Source organism: Seriola aureovittata, chromosome 2, assembly GCF_021018895.1.
Source record: "Seriola aureovittata isolate HTS-2021-v1 ecotype China chromosome 2, ASM2101889v1, whole genome shotgun sequence".
NCBI classification, from domain to species: domain Eukaryota; kingdom Metazoa; phylum Chordata; class Actinopteri; order Carangiformes; family Carangidae; genus Seriola; species Seriola aureovittata.
The window spans coordinates 16,966,438-16,992,269 of NC_079365.1; the positions used below are offsets into that span (position 1 = coordinate 16,966,438).

At 37.8% G+C, this 25,832-nt stretch overlaps 3 protein-coding genes across 3 annotated transcripts; 2 read left to right on the plus strand and 1 right to left on the minus strand.

The window, feature by feature from the left end:
- The first annotated feature begins 5,766 nt into the window (after nt 1–5,766).
- Nucleotides 5,767–11,518, plus strand: LOC130181039 (green-sensitive opsin). The gene is made up of 5 exons (XM_056394776.1): nt 5,767–6,130; nt 6,309–6,477; nt 9,721–9,886; nt 10,099–10,338; nt 10,898–11,518. The coding sequence occupies exons 1-5, from the start codon at nt 5,767–5,769 to the stop codon at nt 10,994–10,996; spliced, it is 1,038 nt and encodes a 345-aa protein (XP_056250751.1). The 3' UTR covers nt 10,997–11,518.
- Nucleotides 11,519–13,420: 1,902 nt separating this feature from the next.
- On the plus strand, nt 13,421–17,318 carry LOC130181757 (green-sensitive opsin-like). Its single transcript, XM_056396164.1, has 5 exons — nt 13,421–13,784; nt 13,897–14,065; nt 14,860–15,025; nt 15,646–15,885; nt 16,969–17,318. Exons 1-5 carry the CDS (start codon nt 13,421–13,423, stop codon nt 17,065–17,067), a joined length of 1,038 nt encoding a protein of 345 aa, XP_056252139.1. The 3' UTR covers nt 17,068–17,318.
- A 6,155-nt stretch (nt 17,319–23,473) lies between these two features.
- On the minus strand, nt 23,474–25,418 carry LOC130181748 (green-sensitive opsin-like). The gene is made up of 5 exons (XM_056396154.1): nt 25,034–25,418; nt 24,777–24,945; nt 24,450–24,615; nt 24,062–24,301; nt 23,474–23,956 (listed from the first exon to the last, which is right to left on the minus strand). The coding sequence occupies exons 1-5, from the start codon at nt 25,416–25,418 to the stop codon at nt 23,858–23,860; spliced, it is 1,059 nt and encodes a 352-aa protein (XP_056252129.1). The 3' UTR covers nt 23,474–23,857.
- Nucleotides 25,419–25,832: the final 414 nt, after the last annotated feature.

The window sequence follows — 25,832 nt, forward strand, 5'->3', positions numbered from 1 at the left end:
CCATGGCCTAAGATTGGCTGAAGCTGGTTGACAGGTGCAGCCTCAGGTGACATGGTCTACCGTGGCATATGCAATATATCACATAAATTTTTGCAGTATGCAGTAAAAATTTGAATCTGCGACCACTGCATTATAATTGATAAGTACAGTTAATTGTAAGAATAGTACCACTGAACAAAATATGGTGACGTGGCAGGAACATAGGTTAGAGGGCCACAGTGGATGTGCCAGGCGCCAGTGTGAGAGCAACATCACAATGTGTGCTGCTATTGCTGAACATGGGCTAATTCATTGCGGCAGCTAATGGGCCCTGCAACACGGACCGGCTCCTTCATTCTTGGATGGGCGCCACAATGGCCTCATTTCAGAAGAATGAAAGGGAGATTGTGAGGGCCAACAATCTCCATGTCATGTTATAATGACAAAAAAATTTTCCGCCACTTCAGCCGTGTGAAGGAATGGTTAGAAACCCACCATCAAATTATTATGATGGTTCCTCCCAGGATCACCAGCCCCATATTTTTTTTATATAGCCTATATGATGTATATATATGATTTCATATTATATATGATGTATGGTGTGATATAATTTTGCTTTCGTCAGTTACAACAATGTTGTTTGAATTTACAAATAAATCATTTAAATTTCATTATTGTGTCTGAACATGTACAGTACTCTTTTTGAAAGTCAGTAAGGATTTTATTAAAATATCTACATTTTTAGTGTCTAACTATAAACAGTACAAGCAGTCAGTATTTCAAAATTGAGGCTCCTTTCATCTTAAGAAAACCCAACTATTCTGTGAGTAAGTTGACAACTCAAATATTAAATCATCATTAACTTAACATAAAAACAGGTCATTTTACTTTAGAGGTGGTGTCAATATTTCAAGTGGATGCTTTTCTAATTTCAGCAGGAAACTTATATCAGAAACAGAAATTTGAAATAAAATCAGTTGTATCTTGCAGACAGTAAGTGCAACACTATTTGATTGAAGTACACTAAAAATGTCTGTATATACATGGCATGTACATTTCTGCTTTTGAAGCAATATGAATTGCACAAGTAATCCACTAGATGCTACACCAGCTGCCACTGCATGCAAAAAGTCCAAACTAAGGTGACAGATTTAAGACATAGCAAAGTGGTTCAGTCAGTATTAGGGATTTCAGGTAATTAAATCTCTAATTAAATAAGCTTACTTTCCTTATTAAAGCCTGAATCCTCTTCTAATGTGATACCATCAGGTATCACCAAACATTGTTCCGCACCGGCCAAACTGGCTCAGTCCAGCTTTAAGTTATTTAACTTGGTATTATGGCGCCTGCAGTGTGTGTCAGCCAAAACTCTTCTGTTTGGTTTCAGTAAGTTCAAGACAGCTCTTGTATATATATATTTAACTCAGAATCAGAGTTTGAACAATCTGCTTAAATCTAAAATGAGGAGGCAAATGTAGTCAGGGTTATAGATCTGTCAATTTGTAGCATTACAAAGTCTTTTCTCTCTCTTGAAGCAAATACTCAAGAAGAGATCTATTACTTTCTGTTACTATAACTATTAAACTAAATTTTGACATTAAAATACAAGCAAACTAGAATGGCGCTCAGTAGAGCGCATACCTCCTCCAAACCATTCTACACATATCAGTCAGATCCAGATTATGTACTGTACAAAGTCATTGATATATCTGATGTTTTACATCAAAATCGAAAAAATGCCACTCCTGCAATGTTTACAAAAAGCATTCTTCCCTGGCCCATGTCCCATCTACTTTAGTAGGTTACTTTTTGCGTAATCCTGCTGACAAATAAAAACCAACAAACTAACAGACATGGGTGAAAATATAATCTCCTCGGTGGAAATAATAAAAAAAAGCAATAATTCTTTGAAGTTTTTTCATAAAGTTTATGCTGTATTTTGTTAAATCGAATTATGTAATAAAAATTTGACTGACTTATCATACATTAAATAAGTTTTACCTTTGTATATCAACTCAATATGGCAAAATGAAAGCCTCTTCAGTGTGAAATGAAAGTATGTTGTTTAATTTTTTTCAAAATTTTTTCTTGGCTATCAATACAAAGTCTATCTAAACCTTTGTTATAAAACTAATATTTTTACTCACATCATGGAGAGGGCGGGAAGTAAACTGAAAGGAAGTTGAATAAAGAGAAATTATATGCTTGGTTGTCGTTTTTCTAGTCGTTACACTTAATTCTTGTAAATGGTTTATAGAAAACATTCTTACTATAATTGACAAATAGATTGGATAATACTCGGTTACTTATCTGGTTATTTAAGTGGTATTAAGGTACTCAGTGTGGCAGCCAACAAAGTTCTTTTAAATTCATTAACAGAGGTGTCGAGTGGCGCAGTGGGTTGAGCAGGCGCCCCATATGTAGAGGCTACAGTCCTCACTGCAGTCGGCCAATTATAATGAGGTAATGAGGTCTGGATTGCATAAAATAAGTATCATGATCCCCCATTATCTGCTGGAGGAGACATATCCCTAAAATTCAAAATAAGTGGATTAATTTAGTCCCAATTATTAGTGGGACCTGTAGAAATAACATCCCACCAAGTAACCGTGGTAGTAAATAGACCAAAATGAACAATGTCTGTTACAAGCGCATACTGATATGTTCAGCAGTTTCTTCAAAATCAAAGCCAATATTGTTATGACAATGAAATAGACAGAAATAAAAAAAAACTTTCCTACTCTCACACATTTTTCATTGTAATACAATAAATGATTTTACTATGTTTTATTGCAATACAAGAACAATGCTGCTTCTCTTTTACATAGATCAGCAACTTCTGAGCTTTAGCTTCAGCCTTTTCTGCATCATTTTGGTTATGATAGCGATCAGATGGACACTAAAGACCTTGTTCTAACTTTTAAGACTGCACAGATTTTCCACTTACTTACATATTTGAATTCATTTAGATTATTTTTAAGTATTTTAAAGTAGTCAGTAAAATAGATTTGGTCAACATTAGGGGCTTGTAAATAAATATAACGTAACTGCCCTGACAGCAGGAAAAAAAACACAGTCAGGTGGAAAAAAGTTTAACCAGGGGGCAAACAGAGGCCTCCTTTTTATCCACTTAGACTGGAATCATGGATTCACTTTTTCAAAATTAACCAAGAATTTCAGTTTTTATGACAAATCTGCAGTTGAATTCATTGGAAACTCTTTATTTACTGTATTTGCAACACAAAATTTCAAGGCTGGCATAGGAACAGTAGCTAACTAAGTGACGGCAGGACTCAGGATACGGTCCATTTCTGTTAGTGGTACCTTGGCTGCACTTTCCACTGAACACAGTTATGTGTTGGCTGGAATTGCTTAGAGGATGTGGGGTCTGGTGGGTGGGGGAGGGTAGACTGAATCTAACCTGCATTAAGCTCTCTCATGGGGCTCCATGCTGACAGGTAAAAAGTAGCAGCTGGTAGCTCCATGTGTCACAGAGGCAGCTCATGGCTGTCGACTCCTTTCTCAAGGTCAGCAGAGGAGATAGCAGGGACAAGGACTGCAGTGCAGAGGGAACTGGGCTGTCCAGGAGAAAATAAAAACTAAACTAAAAAAACAAAATAACTAGGTCTGCATTTAATTAAATATTGGCTCTCTGCAATAATAATTGTGTTAAGCTATCTTGGCTCCAACTGAAAAATCACAAATACATAGTTGTAATATTATTTAACAGTGTAATATGTATTTTCAAAACCCTACAACAAACGTGGTATCTATTAAAGTTGAATGATGACTTGAAGAATGATTTTGTTTCTTGCCTGTTACCAGGCATCATACACTTGCATGCTTATGTTCTGCCTTGCTTCTAAAAGGTCTGTGATGTAAATGACAATACACTAAATCTGACAATCTTGGATGCTTAAGTTATACAATTTTACGGTGCATCTAACAAGTCCTGCTCAATGAACAAACTAAAAGCTGTTGGTGTGACTACTATTAGCAGGTTTTCAGAGCATTAAGCTAAGCTAAGGTAAAGTTAGCTGCCACGTTGCTGAGTGGTGGTTGTGATGCAGGTTTTAATTGTTCCTCAACAAAACCCCTAATGTTTTTTATAAGGAAAATCCTCAGTGGAGTAAAACTTTCAATCCAAGCTTTTTGTTTAGCAGATGAACAACTTGAACAGTAAAGAAGAAAAACATGATCTCACAATGCTGGCAGTTTTTCAGTCAATTATTTTAGTGCATGTCATCAACTAGAAAATAAGTTTCACACATATGTGTTTGGAGAACCCAAAGATCTTCTGTGTTAATGGTTGAGACTTGATGATTTCCCTTCCACCTGGCATTACCCCTCACTTAGTGGATTATCCCTGTATAGGAATGAGCAGCTCACTAATTATGGGGACTAAGGTCAGGCAGTCTGTAGCTACAGTATTATAGTGATGGATGGGAACTAATGTTGGAGATAAACAAATTGTTTTTTATAAATTAATTACAGTAAAATATTTACAGTAATTAGTGTACTGTAGCAAGTTGTGTTAAATAGTTGGGAAAACCATAGCAAATTCCATTCCAGTCCATTTTCTGACTCTTGAAGTGTGGTTTGTTTTGCCTGACAAAACTGTAATCTCCTTGCTGGATCAAACCTCAAACCCTACATACCATATACACGTGTGTGTCTGTGTAACAGTTATGCTGCTTTTACGGTATGTTTTTATATTTATTACATGTAAAATATATATGATATATTTTAGTCTTACTCCCAAACACTTTTTATCTATTTTTTATGAGTCATTATTTTTTTTTTAAACATCAGTGACTTGCAGATGAGCATTATAGCATTAGATTTTTTACTTTGGTGTATGAGCAGAAACTGCACTCACAGGTGGCAAATGATATTTTGAGAGGAGCAAACTTTAGTTCTTACCGTAAGCATCTGCACAGCTGGCTGGGTAGAAATGAAACAATGCTTCAATAAGAAAATCTTTATGTTCAAAACTTTGCAGATGATACACAACTTCACATCTACATTATACCACACAATATCCAATTTTTTATCTATCTATCTATCTATCTATCTATCTATCTATCTATCTATCTATCTATCTATCTATATATCTATCTATCTATCTATCTATCTATCTATCTATCTATCTATCTATCTATCTATCTATCTATCTATCTAAAATGATAACAGCATACTATCTTCTTCTACAGTACTAGTGTGGCTGCAGTGCAACTTTAACATGTGGACTGACTTGCACTCTGAAATCCTGTTAACCAATTGTTGCTGCATCCAAACTAAAAGGATGTAGTAACCTAATCAAATTATAGGCGGCAGTTTGAGACTTGGTTTAACGGTGTTTAGGACATAAACACATTTTGTGTAATTAAAAGTACTTTATTCATTTAAAATTGTGCAATTCACTCAGCTCCTTCAGAGGAAATGTTATACTAGAGTAAAAACAAAGATAGACAGGAATTTATGTCAGAACTGTTCATGACAAGAAAATATCTATGTCTATATGTAATATGTAAATATCTATATGTATATATACATCCGAAAAGAAAGCTGAACTCTGCTCTGTTGAACAACAAGTGATTATAGCCCTGCAGATTATGGGCTGAATTCTCATTCAGATCCTCTTTTCTTATCTTCTTGATCCACTGTGGGTCGGCCCTTGGGGGCTATATAACCATAGCTGCAGTACAACAGACAGCAGACTCTTGGCTGCATTAACAGTGCTCCAAAGTTATTCTACTCTGCCAAAACAAATCCTAACTTGCAAAGATGGAGAACGGCACAGAGGGCAAGAACTTCTACATCCCCATGAACAACAGGACGGGGCTTGTGAGGAGTCCTTTTCACTATTCACAGTATTATTTGGCGGATCCATGGCAATTCAAACTGCTTGCTCTTTACATGTTCTTCCTGATCTGCACCGGCTTCCCCATCAATGCTCTGACACTGTTGGTCACAGCTCAGAACAAGAAGCTACGGCAACCTCTCAACTTCATCCTGGTCAACTTGGCTGTGGCTGGACTGATCATGGTCTGCTTTGGGTTCACAGTCGCCTTTTATTCTTCCCTCATGGGCTATTTCTCCTTGGGACCAATGGGTTGTGCTATTGAAGGATTCATGGCTACACTTGGAGGTGAACTTTAGGAAAATGGTTATTTGCCATTATCACACATGCAGAATGTCTTATTGTTTATCTCGTAAAATCTTTTGACTCAAAGTTGTAAAGACTAAATTAGCTCTAAGCTGGTGTAACACATGACAAGATTTGAAGATTCTCATGACAAATTCTGCTCTCTTTCTTTTACCAACAGGTCAAGTGTCTCTGTGGTCTCTCGTGGTTCTAGCTATTGAGAGATACATTGTGGTCTGCAAACCCATGGGTAGCTTCAAATTTACAGCCACCCACGCTTCAGTTGGCTGTGCATTCACCTGGATCATGGCTTCCTCCTGTGCTGTTCCTCCTCTGGTCGGCTGGTCAAGGTAATGGACTAATTCCCCAAAATGGATCACATGACCTTGTCCACATCAGGGTTGGCAGAATGGAGAATGAAGTAGACCTTTAATGAATGAATGAATGAATGAATGAATGACCTTTCCACTATTCTCTAGATTTATTTATTTATTTATCTGTGCACTCTCTTATTGTACTTCCTGTTTAATCTCTAACATTTTACTCACCAACTTAATTACTCAGTTGTTGGGATGTGATGATATTAGGCTACTAGAATTCACCACTAACTTTTATCTCATAGTCTGGGTGTGTTTACCCTACATTTGGAAGTCATTGGATCTTGGTTCCTTAACTACACAACCAAAAGGAAAGCAGTCTAAAAAAACAGATTGTTTCCCATGTTTCCTGAAAAGCTTAATATTTTCATGTGCCAGTATTGATATGTGTGAAAATGTGGATGCTTTATGGCTGTTAATGTGGGTGTGGCCAGGTTCAGTGGTACAGGCATGTCATTGGTGAATCCACTACTATGCTAGTACAGCCACCTGTTGATGCATGAAGTGCTCGTTCTGGCCTTTCCATTTTGTAGTTTCATGTTTACCTAGCTACATGTGAACTCCTTCTCAACATTATGTTTATGGCATTTCACTGTTTTTGGGATTATTAAAAGTAGATTGTAATGACATACTATTGATTATCTACACACCAGTGGCGGCTGCTGGTCTTATAAGGAGGGGAAGCTCATTTAAAATGTGTCCGTTTATTTATATGTAAATTCGCAGAGTGACAGAAGAGAATCGCCAAACACAACGCTAGTCGTTTTTAACCCTCCTCTTGTGTTCGGGTCGTCACCGACCCGTTTTTAGGTTTTAAACGCATAAAAGTACCACATAATTATGTTTATTGCCTCAGGGCTTCTTGACTTTGTCAGAATCCTCTCCCTCAACAAAATAAAATACTTTTTTTTTTTTTCACTAAATTTTAAAATGCTCTGGTTGAAATTATGACCTTTGTGTTGTTCGGGTCGGTTTCGACCCAGATATAAAAATAAGAGCATAAAGCAATAATAAAGCCAAAACTGAAAGCATAAGTGCACTGTCAGTCATCACACTGACAACCAGCAACTGTCCCAATAATCTGTGCTTCAGGACCCTGCAGAAAAACAAACAAAGACCTCCAGGCATGTAAGGCCACGTCAGTAGAGAGTTGGAGTGATTTACAGAGCATACACCTGCAATTTGCACAATGATGAGAAGAAGATTTACACTGAGCCAAGTTCTTGACAGTATCTTTGATGATAATGAGGGAGAAGACCCCGAGCAGCACAGCGATGCAGATGAGCTGGTTTCTGAGGTGGAAGAGGATGTGGAGTATCATCCAGAAGATACAGACACATCTGATGAGTCTGATGAGGAGGTTACTGGTGGTGAAACTGCTCCAGCGGAAAGATTCAAGTCCAAAAATGGTGAGATCTTTTGGAGCTCACTACCTCATGATGTGCATGGCAGGGCAGCTGCTCCAAATGTCATCAAAATGACCCCTGGAATCACAAGGTTTGCTGTGACGAGAGTCAGTGACATCAAGACCTGTTTTGAACTATTTATGCCATTGACTATAAAAAGAATCATCATTTCTATGACAAACATTGAAGGAAAAAAAGTCCATGGCGAAAAGTGGAACAACATTGATGAGGAATACTTGATCCACTTCCACTGATGTTCAACCCTGGGCCAGAGGTGACAGTGGATGAACGTCTTGTCCCTTTCCGAGGAAAATGCCCCTTCCGGCAATACATGCCCAGTAAGCCAGGGAAGTACGGCATAAAAATCTGGGCAGCCTGTGATGCAAGAACCAGCCATGCCTGGAACCTACAGATTTACACAGGCAAAGCTAAGCTAAGTGGCATCCCTGAGAAAAACCAAGGGAAACGTGTTGTCCTCGATACGACTACTGGATTGCAGGGTCACAATATCACTTGTGACAATTTTTTTTACCAGCTATGAACTTGGACAACAACTTCTCAAGAGGAAACTTCTGAAAAAAAGGCTGTTTTTTCTTTTTCTTGAGGAAAATATATATGGGTCGAAATTGACCCGTAACACCATAGATGTTACAATAGTTAATAATATTAAAGTGAAAAATAAATAAAACAAATTTATTCAAGACATGTGTTCTAATACCCCCCCAGTAATAGTCAGATAATACAACAACCTTTGTTTATGTATATGATTCCTTGAGGTTCATTTTACCATTTTTTAAAAATAGAAATCGAGGGGTATACTGACAAAAAGAGGCCCAGAGGCCCACACCAAAAATATTAAAACCAATATTTTCATGGATTAGAAAGCCTAACAAGGTAATCAAGAGATGAGAAAAAAAATTGGATGAGAGAAAATAGTTTTTAGCGTATTTTAGAGCCGATTTAACATACGGGTCAAAACTGACCCGTGAACATAAGGGAAGGTAACAGGAAACGAACACAAGAGGAGGGTTAACAAAGACAAAGTCGCTGAGGATCAGTAACGTCTCCAGATCAACTCCGAACAACGGAATGAAAAACTTGAAAAAATGCTCCGGTGGATGCTTATACTTCAAGATCGCTGATTCGCTCATTTCACTGTCAATCAAAAAGGGACTCAGCCTCAGACAGATCATCCAATCATCATGCAGAAGCCGAGCGTCCGGGCCAGCCCACTGCCCCATAGACCCCCAGAGACGCTGAGCGTCCGATGGGCGGGACAAAGCCCAGCATTTATCCAATGACCGTTTAGTTTCGCTGCAGTGGAACAACCCACTCTATGCTTCCCCATTGAAGTCAGTAGAGGCTCGGCGTCTACACTGTGTAAAGCACTGTGGCGCTGCAGGGATGAATGAGAGGAAGTCGTGTCGGTTACCTGTGATAAGTAGCTGATTCTGAACAAAAGATGAACGTGTTCTAGCGCATGTTTAGTCAATGAAATGTACACACAACACTACATATTTGACCACTTATTTTGTTGACATTTTAGGGGAAGCTGAGCTTCCCCTAAACTTTTGGTCTATCTACCATACCCTTTACTTTGAAAAATCTGATACTCATAGTACCCTTAATCCATCATGAAATCCTAGTATTTTCATTGTACAGTGGCCTCTGACATGGTATGTTGTCCAGTTACAGTTCCTCCTGAAACTAATGTGTTTGACTTTCAAAATCTTAAACAGAAAAAAGGAAACGATATATAATGTAAAGTTTTGAGATCATGTATCTGATGCAGTTTTTCTTGTATTCACAGGTACATTCCTGAGGGTATTCAGGTCTCCTGTGGACCTGACTACTACACTTTGGCTCCAGGCTACAATAACGAATCATTCGTCATGTACATGTTTAGCTGCCACTTTTGTGTTCCCGTCTTCACCATCTTCTTCACTTATGGAAACTTAGTGTGCACAGTGAAAGCGGTAAGAGACATGTTCTTTAATCTAGTGTGGTGTTTTTAAGTGCAATTTTAGATATTCTATACAGACTGTATATGGAACACTTGTTTATAAGGAAAACGTATTATTGTGCTTGGCTTTTATGACCTGAAATCTTGATCTGTTGATAGGGTCAATGTGAAATCATCAAAAAGAACACAATATGTACAATAACCGATGATGACCTCCTTTTTCAGGCTGCAGCCCAGCAACAGGACTCAGCATCCACCCAGAAGGCTGAGAAGGAAGTGACACGCATGTGCATCCTGATGGTGATGGGCTTCCTCGTGGCCTGGACCCCATACGCCAGCTTTGCTGCATGGATCTTCTTCAACAAGGGAGCTGCCTTCTCAGCTACAGCCATGGCTATCCCTGCCTTCTTCTCAAAGAGCTCAGCATTGTTCAATCCTGTGATCTATGTGTTGATGAACAAACAGGTATGGAATTTATAAAACTTGTAAGCAGTGTACATACACTTAATACACTGTTGATAAGACCCGTTAACAGAGTAATGAGCAGATAAATGAATGTTTTTTTTTTGTGTTTAATAATGTATTTGTAACTTCCCTTATAAAAGTAACACTTAAAACACACAGCGTAACATGATTGTAATCGACTGAACACATGAATAAGTAACTGTAGTGTTAAAAAGCATATTCAAGTGTTTAAACACATGTAAAAAAAATCAAAGTATGCAAACACATTTTATATTATTACTATTAGGTTACTTTGTCAATCATTCATTATCTGTATATACTCTAATTACATGTAGGGATGCCTCACATGAGGAATTTAAGTTTTTGACAAATACATTAATGACCCCTTACAGTGTCCATTTAGCTGCACATATACAACCACATTATAGTTATAAGTTATAAACCATATATTTATTTATATACTTTTAATGCAAAATTTCGCATTACAAAACCTTTTGTTTTTGTTAAATGTTCATTGATTCTTAATTTTTTAATCATACAATATACTGTGTGTTTTCAGTTCCGTAACTGCATGCTGACCACTGTTGGAATGGGCGGTATGGTGGAGGATGAGACCTCAGTATCAACCAGCAAGACAGAAGTGTCCTCTGTCTCTTAAGAATAATAACTACACTTCTTTGGACGTCCACCTTCCTGATGTCTTCCGGATTCTGAATGGCTATCTTGAAATGGAAATAATAAGCAAATGGATACAGACAAATGAGCTTTTCTGCAACAAATGGACGGCTGAATCTCGACAACGCTAATGGATTTTTCAAATGGACTAATAATGATTTCAATACAGACGGTGGTGTCATTTTGTTACTTTCAGTAGGGTCTCCAAGAAATACTGCAGGTTCCTAAACATCACCTACAAACCTTCACATGCTGTACAGTGATATCTGACACCAGGTATAGCATGTGAAGCTTTCCTCTCACAGCAACATTTCTTGTTGAACATTAGTCAAAGTAATTCTGCTATTCAATGAATGGAAATATCAACATAAAAATCATAAAAATGTACCAGTGCTTATTTTGTTCTGCTATATTGAAACTTTATTTTTTGAAGGTCAGAACTGATTTCCTTGGCCGATTGTGTATATATTTTATAAATACTTATCACATTTGAAATGTAGGTAAATAAATGCATGCATCCAAACTGTGTCTGTTTCTTATATAACACACCTTTTTTTGAAAAATACATCATTTTACACAGTTTTTTAAAGTTGAGCTCATCTGTTCCTTTATTTGTGAAAAAACTATTTTTTTCAACAGTGTCTTTAGTCCTTTTCTGGCAGTAGGCACTGTAGACGAAGCACCTCTGCTAATTTTTAACTGTTAAATTGGGTGAAGATTTGCATGGGCTTATTAAGATAAAAAACAACTACTATGATTATGATTGGATAATGCAGCTCCCAGGTGCCCCACATTTCCGTCACAGACATGTAGGCCTGGTGAATTAGTGGAACTAAATCGATAGTGAGTGACTGTAAGTGTGTGCAATTGTTTGTCTATAACTGGTTAGCCAAGTATTGGGCTGGGATCTGTCCAAGTTGTGTCCAACCTCTCACCTAGTGTGAACAAATGGATTATTACAATTGACACTAAATTATTCCTTTATTTAAACTTTATTTATAGCACCTTTCTTACACAAGATGCAGCTCAAAATGCTCAATGAAATAAAATAACAAAAGAGCAGCCATTTGTATTTTTAAACAGTTAAAAAAAAAGAGGATAGATGCAGTTCACAGTAATTTTGTGTTTCACCTTTAGCATTCAGGGATTGTGTGATCTGCATACATTTGTGTCAGTTTACCCTTTGTTTTTTTTAAAATAACAAAGCTGGTCATTTGTCAAAAAAGACCTTTATGACCGCAACTCACAGTTACTACAAAAGGTTTCCTCTCACAGACAGACTAAACAAAACCTACAGATACATAGAGAATTATTTGCTGTCCACCAAATGCAGATTTCAACATACTCCAGCCAGTGTTAGTCTGAATAGGAATAATCAGATGGATTCTTGAAAAATAAATAAATAAATAAATAAAACAATAACAGTGACCAAAAAATGTATTCAGCATTGTGGCAGAATATATATGACATAGATACATACATGTCTAGGACAATCTTTGCTCTTACAACTATCAGTCAGTGTTGTCTGCAGACGTCACTTGTTCCCTGTGGTGGTCATTAAGGCGAAAGGAAGTGGGAGGTATTTCTGTTGGTCCTCTTACAAGCACCAATGAGATAAGTGGTACTTATGTAAGTACTTCAATCCAATATTTAGCTTAGTTTTTTTGACACGAAAGATAAATATGTGTGACCATGAGCATAATTTACTGCAATGATCTACAGTGCATTTTATACAATGAATAATTCATTACTTACAGTTATTAACACTGATCACAATAAAATAATTATTATAAAGTAAAGTAAAAAAAAGACAGATAAGTTTAAGCTTTTTTCAGCAACAGCCCTTGCTGCATGTGTGGAGCTTTTATAGATTTATTGAGTTTAAATGAAATCACAAGTAAAGACATCTCATGCAATTTAAGCATAATATTATTTTATGTCGGCAGTGTCAGCTCTCAGGATTGTGTCAAATTTCTAGCATTTAAACAAGGGCAAATCATCTTCTCAGTAATACAAACAACATTAATAAGAACCATTGAAATGTGTAAGAGGTCAGTAGTTGTGTGGTTATTCAAAATGAGAGGTTTTTCTCTTTAAACAAGTAAGAAAACTTTAATTTGTTAGAATTTACAAAGAGGTTTTACTTATACTCAAGCACAACTGCAAGGACTAACTTCATAAGAAGAAAAAAAGAAGAAAAAAAAAAGGCAGACAGAGATGTTAAAATTAAGTTGATGATTATCTGGTGTTAACATGAATTACTGGGGCTTACCTAAAAAGACTTATTCTCAATCCCCCTGTAATCCACTTTTTGAACAGTATAAAGCTGCCACTTAGACTTGCAAATCACCTGTGGAGGGGTTCTTTACTGTATTGGAGAAACAACGCACATCATCATTGAAAGAAGATGGAGAACGGCACAGAGGGCAAGAACTTCTACATCCCCATGAACAACAGGACGGGGCTTGCGAGGAGTCCTTTTGAATACCCACAGTACTACCTGGGGGATCCATGGCAATTCAAACTGCTTGCTGTCTACATGTTCTTCCTGATCTGCACTGGCTTCCCCATCAACGCTCTGACTCTGTTGGTCACAGCTCAGAACAAGAAGCTACGGCAACCTCTCAACTTCATCCTGGTCAACTTGGCTGTGGCTGGACTGATCATGGTCTGCTTTGGGTTCACCATCACCTTCATAACTGCAATTAACGGCTATTTTATTTTCGGACCAATGGGTTGTGCCATTGAAGGGTTCATGGCTACTCTGGGAGGTACATGATTAAATGTTACTGCCTATTATTGCTTCATATAGTACTTTAAATATCCACTAAAAGTCAACTACAGGTATAAAGAGATGTTTCCTATTCGTTCTTTGTCTTACAGGCCAAATTGCTCTCTGGTCTTTGGTTGTCTTGGCTGTTGAGAGATACATTGTTGTCTGCAAGCCAATGGGAAGCTTCAAGTTCACCGCAAGTCATGCAGGAGCTGGAGTTTTTTTCACCTGGATCATGGCTCTCGCTTGCGCCGCCCCTCCACTGGCTGGCTGGTCCAGGTAATTCAAATATCATGCATCTTCATCTATGCACTAAAACAGACACATTAAGAGAAACTACACATTGAGATAGGTTCACGTTCAGACAGATATTGTCTAAGTATATTAGGGTCCCAAACCCCCATGGTGCTGAGACTGTAACTAATCATGCGAAGAAAAAAAAAGGACTCTGTAGCTATTTTGTGAAAGGAGTCGGCAGCTTAGAAGAAAACTGTACACAACTGGTGCTAATTACAACAATAACAGTTTGGGTATTCAGACCCATCACTTAGTGAAAAAGAAGTAATAGTGCAGTTTAAAACAAGTTAAACCCATGCATTCAAAATGCTTTTTGAGTAAGGATATGATATAGTACAAGCAAACTCCTGAACAGATGAAAAAACAAAACAAAAGTAGCGCTCTGATGATCTGACACAAGATTTCAAATGTAGCCCACTATAGTGTGGCACAAAGTTGTTTGTTTGAGTTCTCTACACAAATGTAATTTTCCTACAGTTCGAAAAGAAGTGAGGCCCTATACAATATAATGTGCTATCCAAATCTCCTGCTGTTTCTTCATTTGTTGTTCCACAGCTGATGAAATTGGGCAGGGTGCAGCTATCGTGCCAACATGTATCTAAACAATCAGATCAATTTTTAGCTATCGGATAAAAATAGATCTGAAAATAAAAGCAGAAAAGTGTCGCTGAAAAGTTTTCTTGCTTCCAAAATGCACTTGTGTAAGAGTGAAAAGCATATTCATGAACATCAGTGCTGAATGATTTTCTCTGCTGTCCCCGTCTGTTCTCACACAGGTACATTCCTGAGGGTCTGCAGTGCTCTTGTGGACCTGATTACTACACCCTGGCCCCAGGCTTCAACAACGAATCATACGTCATGTACATGTTCACCTGCCACTTCTGTGTCCCAGTTGGAACCATCTTTTTCACTTATGGAAGCCTTGTGCTGACAGTCAAAGCTGTAAGTCTTACTTTCTCAACTAAAGGGTAGTGTAATAGTCTGTGTGGGGGGACAACTGCCATCCCACAGAAAAACTCCCCTGTACCCTGACTTTAATAGCTACACCCTGTGCCACACTTTTATCATCACATTGATAGTATTTTCTGCTCAAGTGTCTTTGAGTACACAGAAAAGCATTATATGAGTCATATTTGTCAATATTATTGTTTTATAATTTGATTATAATGTTTTAATGGTAATATATAACATATCATGTGCAGGGTTTTCAAAAGACTATTTTTTATTGACTATTCAATTGCTTGGCCTTAGCAATGGGTTTGCATTTTTTGCATCTTGATTTAATGGTTTGGTCATTATAAACTCATCTGACAATTATATTCTCAATCATTTATCATTTTACCTCAAGATGGATCTTCAAATTTAAGTTTTGTCTGACCAACAGTCCAAAACCCCATATTATTAAATTTGCAATATTATAAAACAGAGAAAAGCAGAAAACTCTCACGTGTAAGAACTTGTACGCAGTCAGTGTTTGGCATTTATGCTCCATATTGTGCTAAGAGCTGTTGTATGTATGTCTGGCTAACCTCATTCCTTCTCTTCTGTTCATCACATTTCAGGCTGCAGCCCAGCAGCAGGAGTCAGAGTCCACCCAGAAAGCTGAGAAGGAAGTGACACGCATGTGCATCCTGATGGTGATGGGCTTCCTCGTGGCCTGGACCCCATACGCCAGCTTTGCTGCATGGATCTTCTTCAACAAGGGAGCTGCCTTCTCAGCTACAGCCATGGCTATCCCTGCCTTCTTCTCAAAGAGCTCAGCATTGTTCAATCCTGTGATCTATGTGTTGATGAACAAACAGGTCAGTTTATTACTGCGGTGTAGCAACTGTTACTGCCGCCCTGCCACCCTTTATAAAGGGTTTATAAGTTGAAAGTAATGGCTTCTTTTTCAGTTATTATCCATTAATGAGAACAACATTTTGTGTTGCCAGATTGGGAAAAATCCCTTCAGTTTTTGAGCCATTAAAAATCAATTTATTAGTAAAGAAGAGTTAACTGCCAGGTCTGCTGTTATGTAATAAATATTTAATGAATGGTAAAAACATCAAGCCTGCAGTTATTAGAGGTTCAGGAGTTTCTCACTCTCTAATGAGCCAATGGCAAAAATGAGTCATAAGTCATTTTAAATGTTGGTAGTAATTAATGAAGTGTTGCAGGTATGCAGTGTAAATAAGTTGCTAATATGTGAATTTTGGACCAGACGCTCTGCAGTACTCCACATTAATCGATTTATTGCAGGATATTCCTAAACTAAAAAGACAGCTCAAGTGTCCTGCAAAAAAAGCATGAACACTATAGTCACAACCTGGCAACCCAAACTTTGTTGTTATTAATAGCTTATACTGTGAGTTATCAAAAAATTGATACCCAGCAGGGCACCACTTTATTTTATGTCCCTCATTTGCTATTTATAAGCAGAATATAATAGTTGAATTAATGATTTAAAATCATCCCAAATGTAGTTGTAAGCAAATATAAGTGTTTATTAATATTAATAATATATTAATATTTTTTAAATATAAACTTGGTACCTTAGTTATATATATAGGCTATTATGACTACATTATTAAGACCACTTATTTAAAGTGTTTATTGGACTAAACACTCCTTGTATAAGAAATGCCTTGTATACTGTTTATAGGAAATTGATGCTTTTTATGTTGCTTTTCTGACACAGTTTTTCATATTAGTGCTTATATACTTATTGATTGCTGAGTTACTGTGATTTAGAAACACATTTTAAAATTCTGAAGTCCACCTTAATATATCAGTTATACAGTTATATTTGGTCTTGTATAAACAGGAAAATGAGGGTTTGTTCTGGTGAGATTTATACATAACATTGTAACACTGTATCTCATCTTATGTTTTCTCATTTGCAGTTCCGTAACTGCATGCTGAGCACTATTGGAATGGGCGGTATGGTTGAAGATGAGACCTCAGTATCAACCAGCAAGACAGAAGTGTCCTCTGTCTCTTAAGAATAATAACAACACTTCTCTGGACGTCCACCTTCCTGATGTCTTCCGGATTCTGAATCTTGAAATGGAAATAATAAGCGAATGGATACAGACAAATGATTTTTTCCGCAAAAAATGGATATTAATCTCAGATACATGCCAATGGCAGCGTTAAACCATGCACATGCTTCATTTTTTTGTGTGTGTCTTTGATAAAAACAGGACTTCAACATCAGAAACACAGTCTGAAGTTTTTTCTTGTAAAAAATGTTGATGGAAACAAATGCTTGTGATATGGGTTTGGATGGGTGAGTGTGTCAGAATAACCTTTGTATATGTACAATGTGGAGAGGCATATTTGCTGGCCCTATGTCATGATATTCTGTATATATTTTATAAACAAAAAAAATGTGTAGAAAAAAGTTATTAAATGCATGCATGAAAATGACCTATTGGTGTTGTTGTTTTTAGCATTCAAAAGTTTTTTTTTTGTTTTACTTGGAAACTGTTAAAACATTCTGAGAATTGCAAGTATTGCATTATAATTTTGATGGGACCGTTCTCTTTTCTTGGTCACACTTATCCTGTAGCCAACCTACAGCCTTGCATGGACCACTAATTTGTATTTACTAATAAGTAACAGTTACTTTTATGCCTCAAATAGGTGGCAAAGGAAAAAGTTAGATGTTGTCTTAGATGTGATAATTTCTTCCAGTATCATTTCGTGCTCAAACCTGATAGGACATATACACAACTGCTCAAGATTTTCTAATAATTAGATAACCTAACAAGTACATAGCAACAGTAAGTAGCAGTACAATAAGCAGAATAACTTTATAATGATGGATATGCAGCACAGACAGTTCAGCAGAAATGTAACTTCTTCAGAGCTTAAAAGAGAAACATGCTTATATCACAATATTCATAATTATCATGATGTAGCAAATTTTCAGGAAAATCAATCAATGTCCTAACAGTAGGTTATATATTGTCATGTCACCCACCATGACACAGTAGTCTCATTTATTGCTTTCAGCACATCCGGATGAACAACTGAAAAAAACTAATATATTTATACAAAATATGCATTATGCTAGTTGGTACGAGGCTTACAGGAGTACGGCGAAATACAGGAGCAAACATGTATAAGTGATAAAGATTGAAATGGTTCTCAAGAACAATGAAAATGTGTAAATACAAAAATAAGTACAAACCTTACAAGATTAACTCTACAGTAAAAGAAGTAGGGCAGTACATTGTGAAATTGGTCATTACTGACCTTGACCCTATTTACAGGCTAAAAATAGAAAGGTTAATGAAATAGCGAATGTAGTAAGAATAGGTTCAATGATTTCTGTGGTTGAATACCCCAACCCTAAGGAGTGTCACACACCACAAAAGTGGTCCCCTCAGCTATACCCTACAATCTAGTAGTAGTAGTAGTAGTAGTAGTATTTTATTTGTCCCTGTGGGGAAATTGGTTTGCAGCATTATCACAGGCATTTCAAAAAAAAAAAAAGAAAAAACAACATACAATAAAGACAGCTTAGGACATACAACATGAAACATTTCCACTTCACACCTTGCAGCATTATTTGAAACATTATGGCTAAGACCAGCTGGACAGTAAGGTGCACAGTGAACAGCTAAGGTGACTAAACAGAAGAGTGCATCATTTGTTTGAGAACTTAATTGCTTGTGGTACGAATGAAAACTTTGACCTATTTTTGGTGAATGGGGGTGGACGGTAGCATCGCCTGGATGGCAACAGTTCGAAAGAGGGAGCAAGGGGGTGCTGCTGGTCACCCACAATGAGCAGTTTACTTGCCATTAATACAGTTTTTCTGACCAACTGTTTCTAATCTAGAATTTCTCTGTATGACTATTATTTGGGAAAGGTAATAAGAGCCCGGCAGAAGATGTATTTTTGATGTGACTACCAAAGTACATCCTCTGCTGGGCCACATGCGGGAGCTGTTGACCCAGTTCTACACAGAAGTCATTCAGTCTGTTCAGTGTGCTAATTTGCCCTCCCTCTGGGATTTCCTGAGTGAGAAAACAAGCGGGAAAAAAATTAATAGCTTTAACCCTGGACAATTCAACTTTTGCCTTCTGGTGGGTGCTACAGAATCTATTCGCTCCCTGAAGCACTATGCTTTATATATATATATATATATATATATATATATAAAAAATTCTGTCTGCACTGAAGGAGACAGAGTGTTCGACTCTGCTCTAGAGCACAGGACTGGACAGTTGCCTGGCAACACAATTCTAATCACTGTCCACCTGTTGCACCAGTGATCCTTCCAGTCTGTCTGTATGCTCTCTTTCTAACTGTCGAGAGTGTTTAGGCTGTTTCTGTAATCTCATGTTGCAAGCTCAAACTTGAAAAATGTGGTATACATGGTTGTTATGGCTATAGAGATCATATGGCGATCAGAATTTTAGGTCACAGGTTCCCCAGCTCATCAGGAGCAATGGGATGCACCTGGGATCTCCCTCAGCTGGTGGCGATCAGCTGACCCCGAGAGGTTTTATAAGGAGGTTTGGTTTCTTTGTTCATTTTGGTTGTTTGCTGTCAGAGGGGTAACACCTTCAGTTGGTTCTCTGAGTTTTGTGTTGTTGGTTTTGCCTATTCTAAGACTTTCTCATTTGGCCATTTTTATTTACCCCCCCTTTACTGTGACTTCCACTTACTTGGTTTAGGTCCAATTCTGGGTGATGGTTGGGAAATATATTCCAACCGTTACCTTTCAGAACCAAAGGACCCATTTTGTTTTTGTTGCAACATGGAGTTTAATTTGGAGTCATTTTTTGAGAAACCGACTTGGGAAGCACTGAATTCATGCAAAAAGGCAGACCTCATGCAAATTGCTTACCAGTTTGGCATTGCTGTGGCATCAGGTAGCAGGAAAGATGCAATAAAACGAGCTGTAATCACTTGGTTGTTGGAAAAACAGATCCTCACAGATGATTCTGAGGGACAATCAGAAAATATGGGTGAAGAGAGTGACAGTAAGGAGAGTGTCACTCAACCTGTAACTGAAATTGGGTTAAAACATCTAGATGTGAAGCTCAAACTAGAACAAATAAAGTTTGAGCAAATGAGAATGCAGTTGACATTTCAGGAAAGGCAAAGTGAAAAGGAGCAGACCATTCGTTTGAAAGAGCTAGAACATGAAAAGCTCCATATAGAGTCAAATGAACAGTTTATGTCAAAACACTTTGATCTAGTGTTGAACAGCAGAGCTGTGCCACCATTTACAGTTTTTCTCTGTCGCTTTGGTACATTTCTCAGATCAGAATTGAAATTCTCAAAACTACTTGTTCAATCTTCACATCATTGTGTCACTTGTGCAAATCAAAAAAGCAGTTTTTCATTTCTTTGAACAAGTTGCAAATGCTTTGGTTCATCCATGCAAATGATTATGTACAATTCTCTGCTGTTTCCTACATTATCAATTGCTTATGTCATGTTGATCAAAATGTATTATAATGGGTCTCTGTGAATAGTCTCACCCCCCACAACATTTAGGCATTAGTTCATCGCATAAGTCTTTACATGCAAAATGGTTGAACAAGTTGTCATAATATGTCAAACATATCTCTATACATTTCCATTTGACTTATTTTTCTAAATCTGTCCTGAATTGTTAAATTGCTCCCAGGTGAATCTTGACTTTCTCTAACGAAGGGAAATGTGTGAAGCATTAGATCAACAAATGATCAACCAGTTTTCTGAAATTCTCAAAGGTGCATCTCATGAACTAACTGGCAAGTACATATATATATATATATAGCCGGAGCACAACACAATGTTACAATGTCTGACAATGGAAGAACAAGGAATTGGATGGGGTCAACAGCCAGAGAGAAGAAGAAGAGGAAGAGGAGTGAGGCTGCGTGTCGGAGGAGTTGGGAGGCAAAACAGAGGAAGAGGCAGAAGAGGCCTTTCTGTATTGCAATGACATGGTCTGTCAACAAATTACAGTACAAACAGTAAAAGCGTAAATGTGAATCTTGTCCAATCTCTTGCAATCAATACACTAAGGTGTAACTTACAATTTACAATAAGTGTCATCAAAACTTTAGCCATAGTTTACATCAGAACATCCCTGCAGAGTACACTGTTATATTGACAACACGACTAAGCAATTTGACTGTCTTATCCGTACACAATAACACAAGGACTTTTCATCTGATGGCAGTGACATGTTCATTGACACAGATATTTACTTTTGAGAGATGAACTAAGGATTTTGAGCAAGAGACTGGCTTTTGCAGGTAATCCATGGTGTTTTGCTATTTGTACGAATTGTTTTGAGAAATTCACTTACTGTTTTGCAAATGTCGAGGATGATTCGAGAAATGTACCAAAGCGACTGAGAAAAACTGTAATGGAAAGGAAGTAGATGAGTATTTCACACTATTTGAGCGGGTTGCTGACACACATGACCAGAGGACTTCAGGCCATTGCTACTTCAAACTGTGTTAGTGGGAACAGCTCAGTGTTTATGCATATTTGTCTGTTGCTCAAAGTTGTGACTATAAAACTGCGAAAGAGGTTTTTTTACGTATTGGTACCAGAAGCATATAGGCAGCAATTTCGTAAATTGCAAAAGGAGACTCGAACTCTGACTGCTGTCAGAGGGGCAACATCTTCAGTTGGTTCTGAGTTTTGTATTGTTGGTTTTGCCTATTCTAAAAATTTCTCATTTGGCCATTTTTATTTACCCCCCCCCCCCCCCCCCGTGACTTCCACTTTATTTTTGTTTAGGTCCAATTCTTCTGTTACTCTGTCCTTTTGATGGATTTAGTGGGTGATGGTTGGGAAATATATTCCAGCTGTTACCTTTTAGAACCCAAGGACCCATTTTGTTGCAGTGCTTAGTGTTTTGTTAGTTTCCCCAACAGTGGCCCCTGTGTACCAGGATTTGTTTTTTTTTTTTTTTTTTGGGGGGGGGGCATAACAATGGTGTGTTGTGCTACATCAGAAAATGGGTGGCAGTGGTTGAAAGTAAGTACATTTACTCGAGTATATACTCATGTCTCTTAACATGCTACTTTATACCCCCACTCCTCTACTATATATTAGCATGTTGAAATAGTGAACTTTTTTTGGTCCAATTCATTTGACAGCCATAGTTACTTTGCTACTGTTAGCCACCCTTTTCATATTAGTATATGACAATCCTACAATGATGGATTATCGATTTAAAAGTGCTCAAGTAGTCAGTAGGTAAATGAACCTTAACATGTCAATGCATCATATAGAAATTATAATCCGATAATTGGATATGTACTGTATATTCTAGCAGGACTACTTGTATCCAAGTTATTTTAAATGTTTTTTTTTTAATATGTCAACCCTTATTTACAACTCCTGTTTGCTTCCCTTGTACATTTAGTTTTTGGCACAGTATATGTGCTCATACATTTTTTTCCTTCTTTCCCTGTAGGCCCTATAAGTATTGCAGGCTGTAATTAAAAATTATTACTACAATATTAGGTGAGTTCTTACTACTAATGGGTCAGACCACACCAACCTTTGATCTGGATCTTGGATCTGAACTTCACATTTGTAAAGTTCTGTGACTGTATCTTGCACAGTTGTGATGCTATAGCATTGACAGAAGCTGTCCAGAGACATAGGAACACCTGCCAAAGGACACAAAACCACTGTAGTGGTTATGGCTTCAGTAGGACATCCAGAGTAGGAGACTCACCCAGGTGAGAACAATACCAGCCAAGCAGGTAAACAATTCTCACCACTATCATGCAAATTCATTTGATCAGTCACTCTTAGTGTTTCCAGTGACAGTTGACTTAAACCCAGTAAGACATGTAAGACCTGTAACACTCTGGTGTCCTTATCCCTGCTCTTTTCCTTGTTAACTGGATTAGCCTGATGTAGCTTTACCACACTCCTTTTTGTCCTAACACTGTCATGATCAGGTAACCCCAATGACACGATTCTATGCTGCTTCCTTTAGGTGCTAGCGCCCCCTACAGACAAGATTCAGGAACATGTGTTAGGACAGACTGAGACGGTAATGAGGAACATTTGGTCAACCAGTTAACCTGAGAAGAACTTGAGAAACACAAGCTTCTCTGAGTGTCAATAAATCTCTTCAGAGCTCCAGAAGAATAAAATTGTTCAATGTACGTAAAGCTCCTATTTCACATTAATCAAAAACCTTTTGAGGTTGCAACTCTATAGTAGTGGCCAGTCTTTATGGCCTGATGTTTGAAATCAACTCAATATGTCAATCCATTTTCATGCATGCATTTATTTATCTATGCTATTTTTTATATATATACAATGTTTACAATTTATGATGACCATCTCAACAAGTGACAAAAATAATTTTACATTGTATATAGTTGCTCATTTTGAAAATAAAGTACAAAATGTGTTCCCACTGATGTAAAAAATAAATAAATAAAACAAATGTTGTGGCTTTGAAACATATGTTTTTTTAAGGGTGTAATGTAGATTCAGTGGTGCCAAAAAGCTCAAACATCTCAGGGATATCTATGCCTCAGGGAGTCAAAATGAGCATCCATATACATGTGTTTACAGATCTTACCATTATTTGCAGTGATTTTGAATTCACATTGATTTCCAACACCCTTCAAACAAAAGGTGAAAAAAAATGCAGTTCATGAGTTTTATTCCTGGAGCCATTCATCACTGGTCATGTAGTTCAGACGTCCCTGAACTTGACTCAGTCCACATTTAGGATTATTCCAGATTAAAGAGACAGTAAAAAGGAAAATGTCCAGGTAAATGAAAATGTCTCTATGTTTAAGAGACAGAGGACACTTCTGTCTTGCTGGTAGAAACTGAGGTCTCATCCTCCACCATGCCGCCCATTCCAATAGTGCTCAGCATGCAGTTACGGAACTGAAAAAGAGCAAAAAAGATGTTAAAATAACAAGTTTCTAACATTCATCATGGTGGGTTTAGACACAGAAAACTTAAGGTAAGACCATTTTTATAGCAACCAACCTGTTTGTTCATCAGCACATAGATAAGTGCGTTGTACAGTGCTGAGCTCTTTGCAAAGAAGGCAGGGATGGATGCAGTCAGGGCGGTGAAGGCAGCTCCCTTGTTCAGGAAGATCCAGCCGGCAAAAGAGGCATATGGAACCCAAGCTACCAGGAAGCCACAGACCATCAGGATACACATACGTGTCACTTCCCTCTCAGCCTTCTGGGTGGACTCTGACTCCTGCTGCTGGGCTGCAGCCTGAAGAGTTTGAGACCACAGAACGTCATCAGAATTCACAGAAGAGACCATTTTGCCAGGTTTAAAATGAAAAGCATCTATTCTTCAACCGTGTTTCTTCAGGATTGAGCTATAAGTTAAACATCTGATGAATTTAAATTTTACTCACAGCTTTGACTGTCAGCACAAGGCTTCCATAAGTGAAAAAGATGACGAAGACAGGTAAGAAGAAGTGGACGGCAAACATGTACATGACATATGATTCATTGTTGAAGCCTGGGGCCAGGGTGTAGTAGTCAGGTCCACAGGAGCACTGCATGCCCTCAGGGAGGTACCTGTGTGAAATTGAAGAAGAGCCATTATTATAAATAATCAAGACTGTTCACTTTTACTGTAATTTTAACGTGGATGGTTTGTTTGAGTGGTTTTCTGTGTTTTCAAATCTTCACTATGATGTTTTATGTAAGTAAAATTACAGATAGAAAAGTGAATTAACCTGGACCAGCCAAACAGTGGGGGACCAGCGCATGCAAAAGCCATGATCCAGGTGAAAAGAACTCCAGCTCCTGCGTGAGTTCCAGTGAACTTGAAGCTTCCCATGGGTTTGCAGACAACAATGTATCTCTCAACGGCCAGGACAACCAGAGACCACAGAGCAACTTCACCTGTAGAGAGAAAAGGTAAGAAAAGTTATTCATTTATACACTTGGCAATGAAACAGGAAGCATAACTTCCTCTATAATTCTTTCTCACCTCCCAGTGTGGCCATGAATCCCTCAACAGCGCAAGCAGTTGCTCCGAGAATGAAATAGCCGTTAAAAGCAGAGGTTATAGTGATGGTGAATCCGAAGGCGCACATGATCAGTCCGGCCACAGCCAGGTTGACCAGGATGTAGTTGAGAGGCTGCTGGAGTTTCTTGTTCTGAAATGTTACCAGCAATGTCAGACCGTTGATGGGAGTTCCAGTGCAGATCAGGAAAAACATGTAGCAAGCCAGCAGTTTGTACATAATGGGGTCCACCATGTAATACTGTGGGTATTCAAAAGGACTTCTAACAATCCCAGTCTTGTTGGACATGGGAATGTAGAAGTTCTTGCCCTCTGTGCCATTGGGCTCGATTCCTCCTTCCCAAGCCATTTCTGTTGTCTGTTGTTCTGTTGAGTTTCTTCACCTAAAGAACTCAAGTGCTGATTGTCACGATAGTCAGAGTTGCAGGGTGTGATTTTTATACCTCACCACTAACCCTTTGTCAAATTGCCAAAATGAGATTATGGGATTGTGAGGTAGTGCAGAAGGTAAAAGAAGCCAGTAATTAATCCTAACACCCCGGATAGAGATGCCAGAGCCCAAAGTAATTTGCTCCACTTTCCAGGGGAATTTTCTTAATCCCAATTAATGAATAGGAATTAAGTTCAGTCAACATCTTTTGGCACATTATTCCAAACAAGCAAATTTAAATTGAAATGATGAGGAAAATATTGAGTCTATAAAAATATATTATCAGTACATAATAACCCTCTTTTTTGAGAACATTCATGTATGAACTGATCA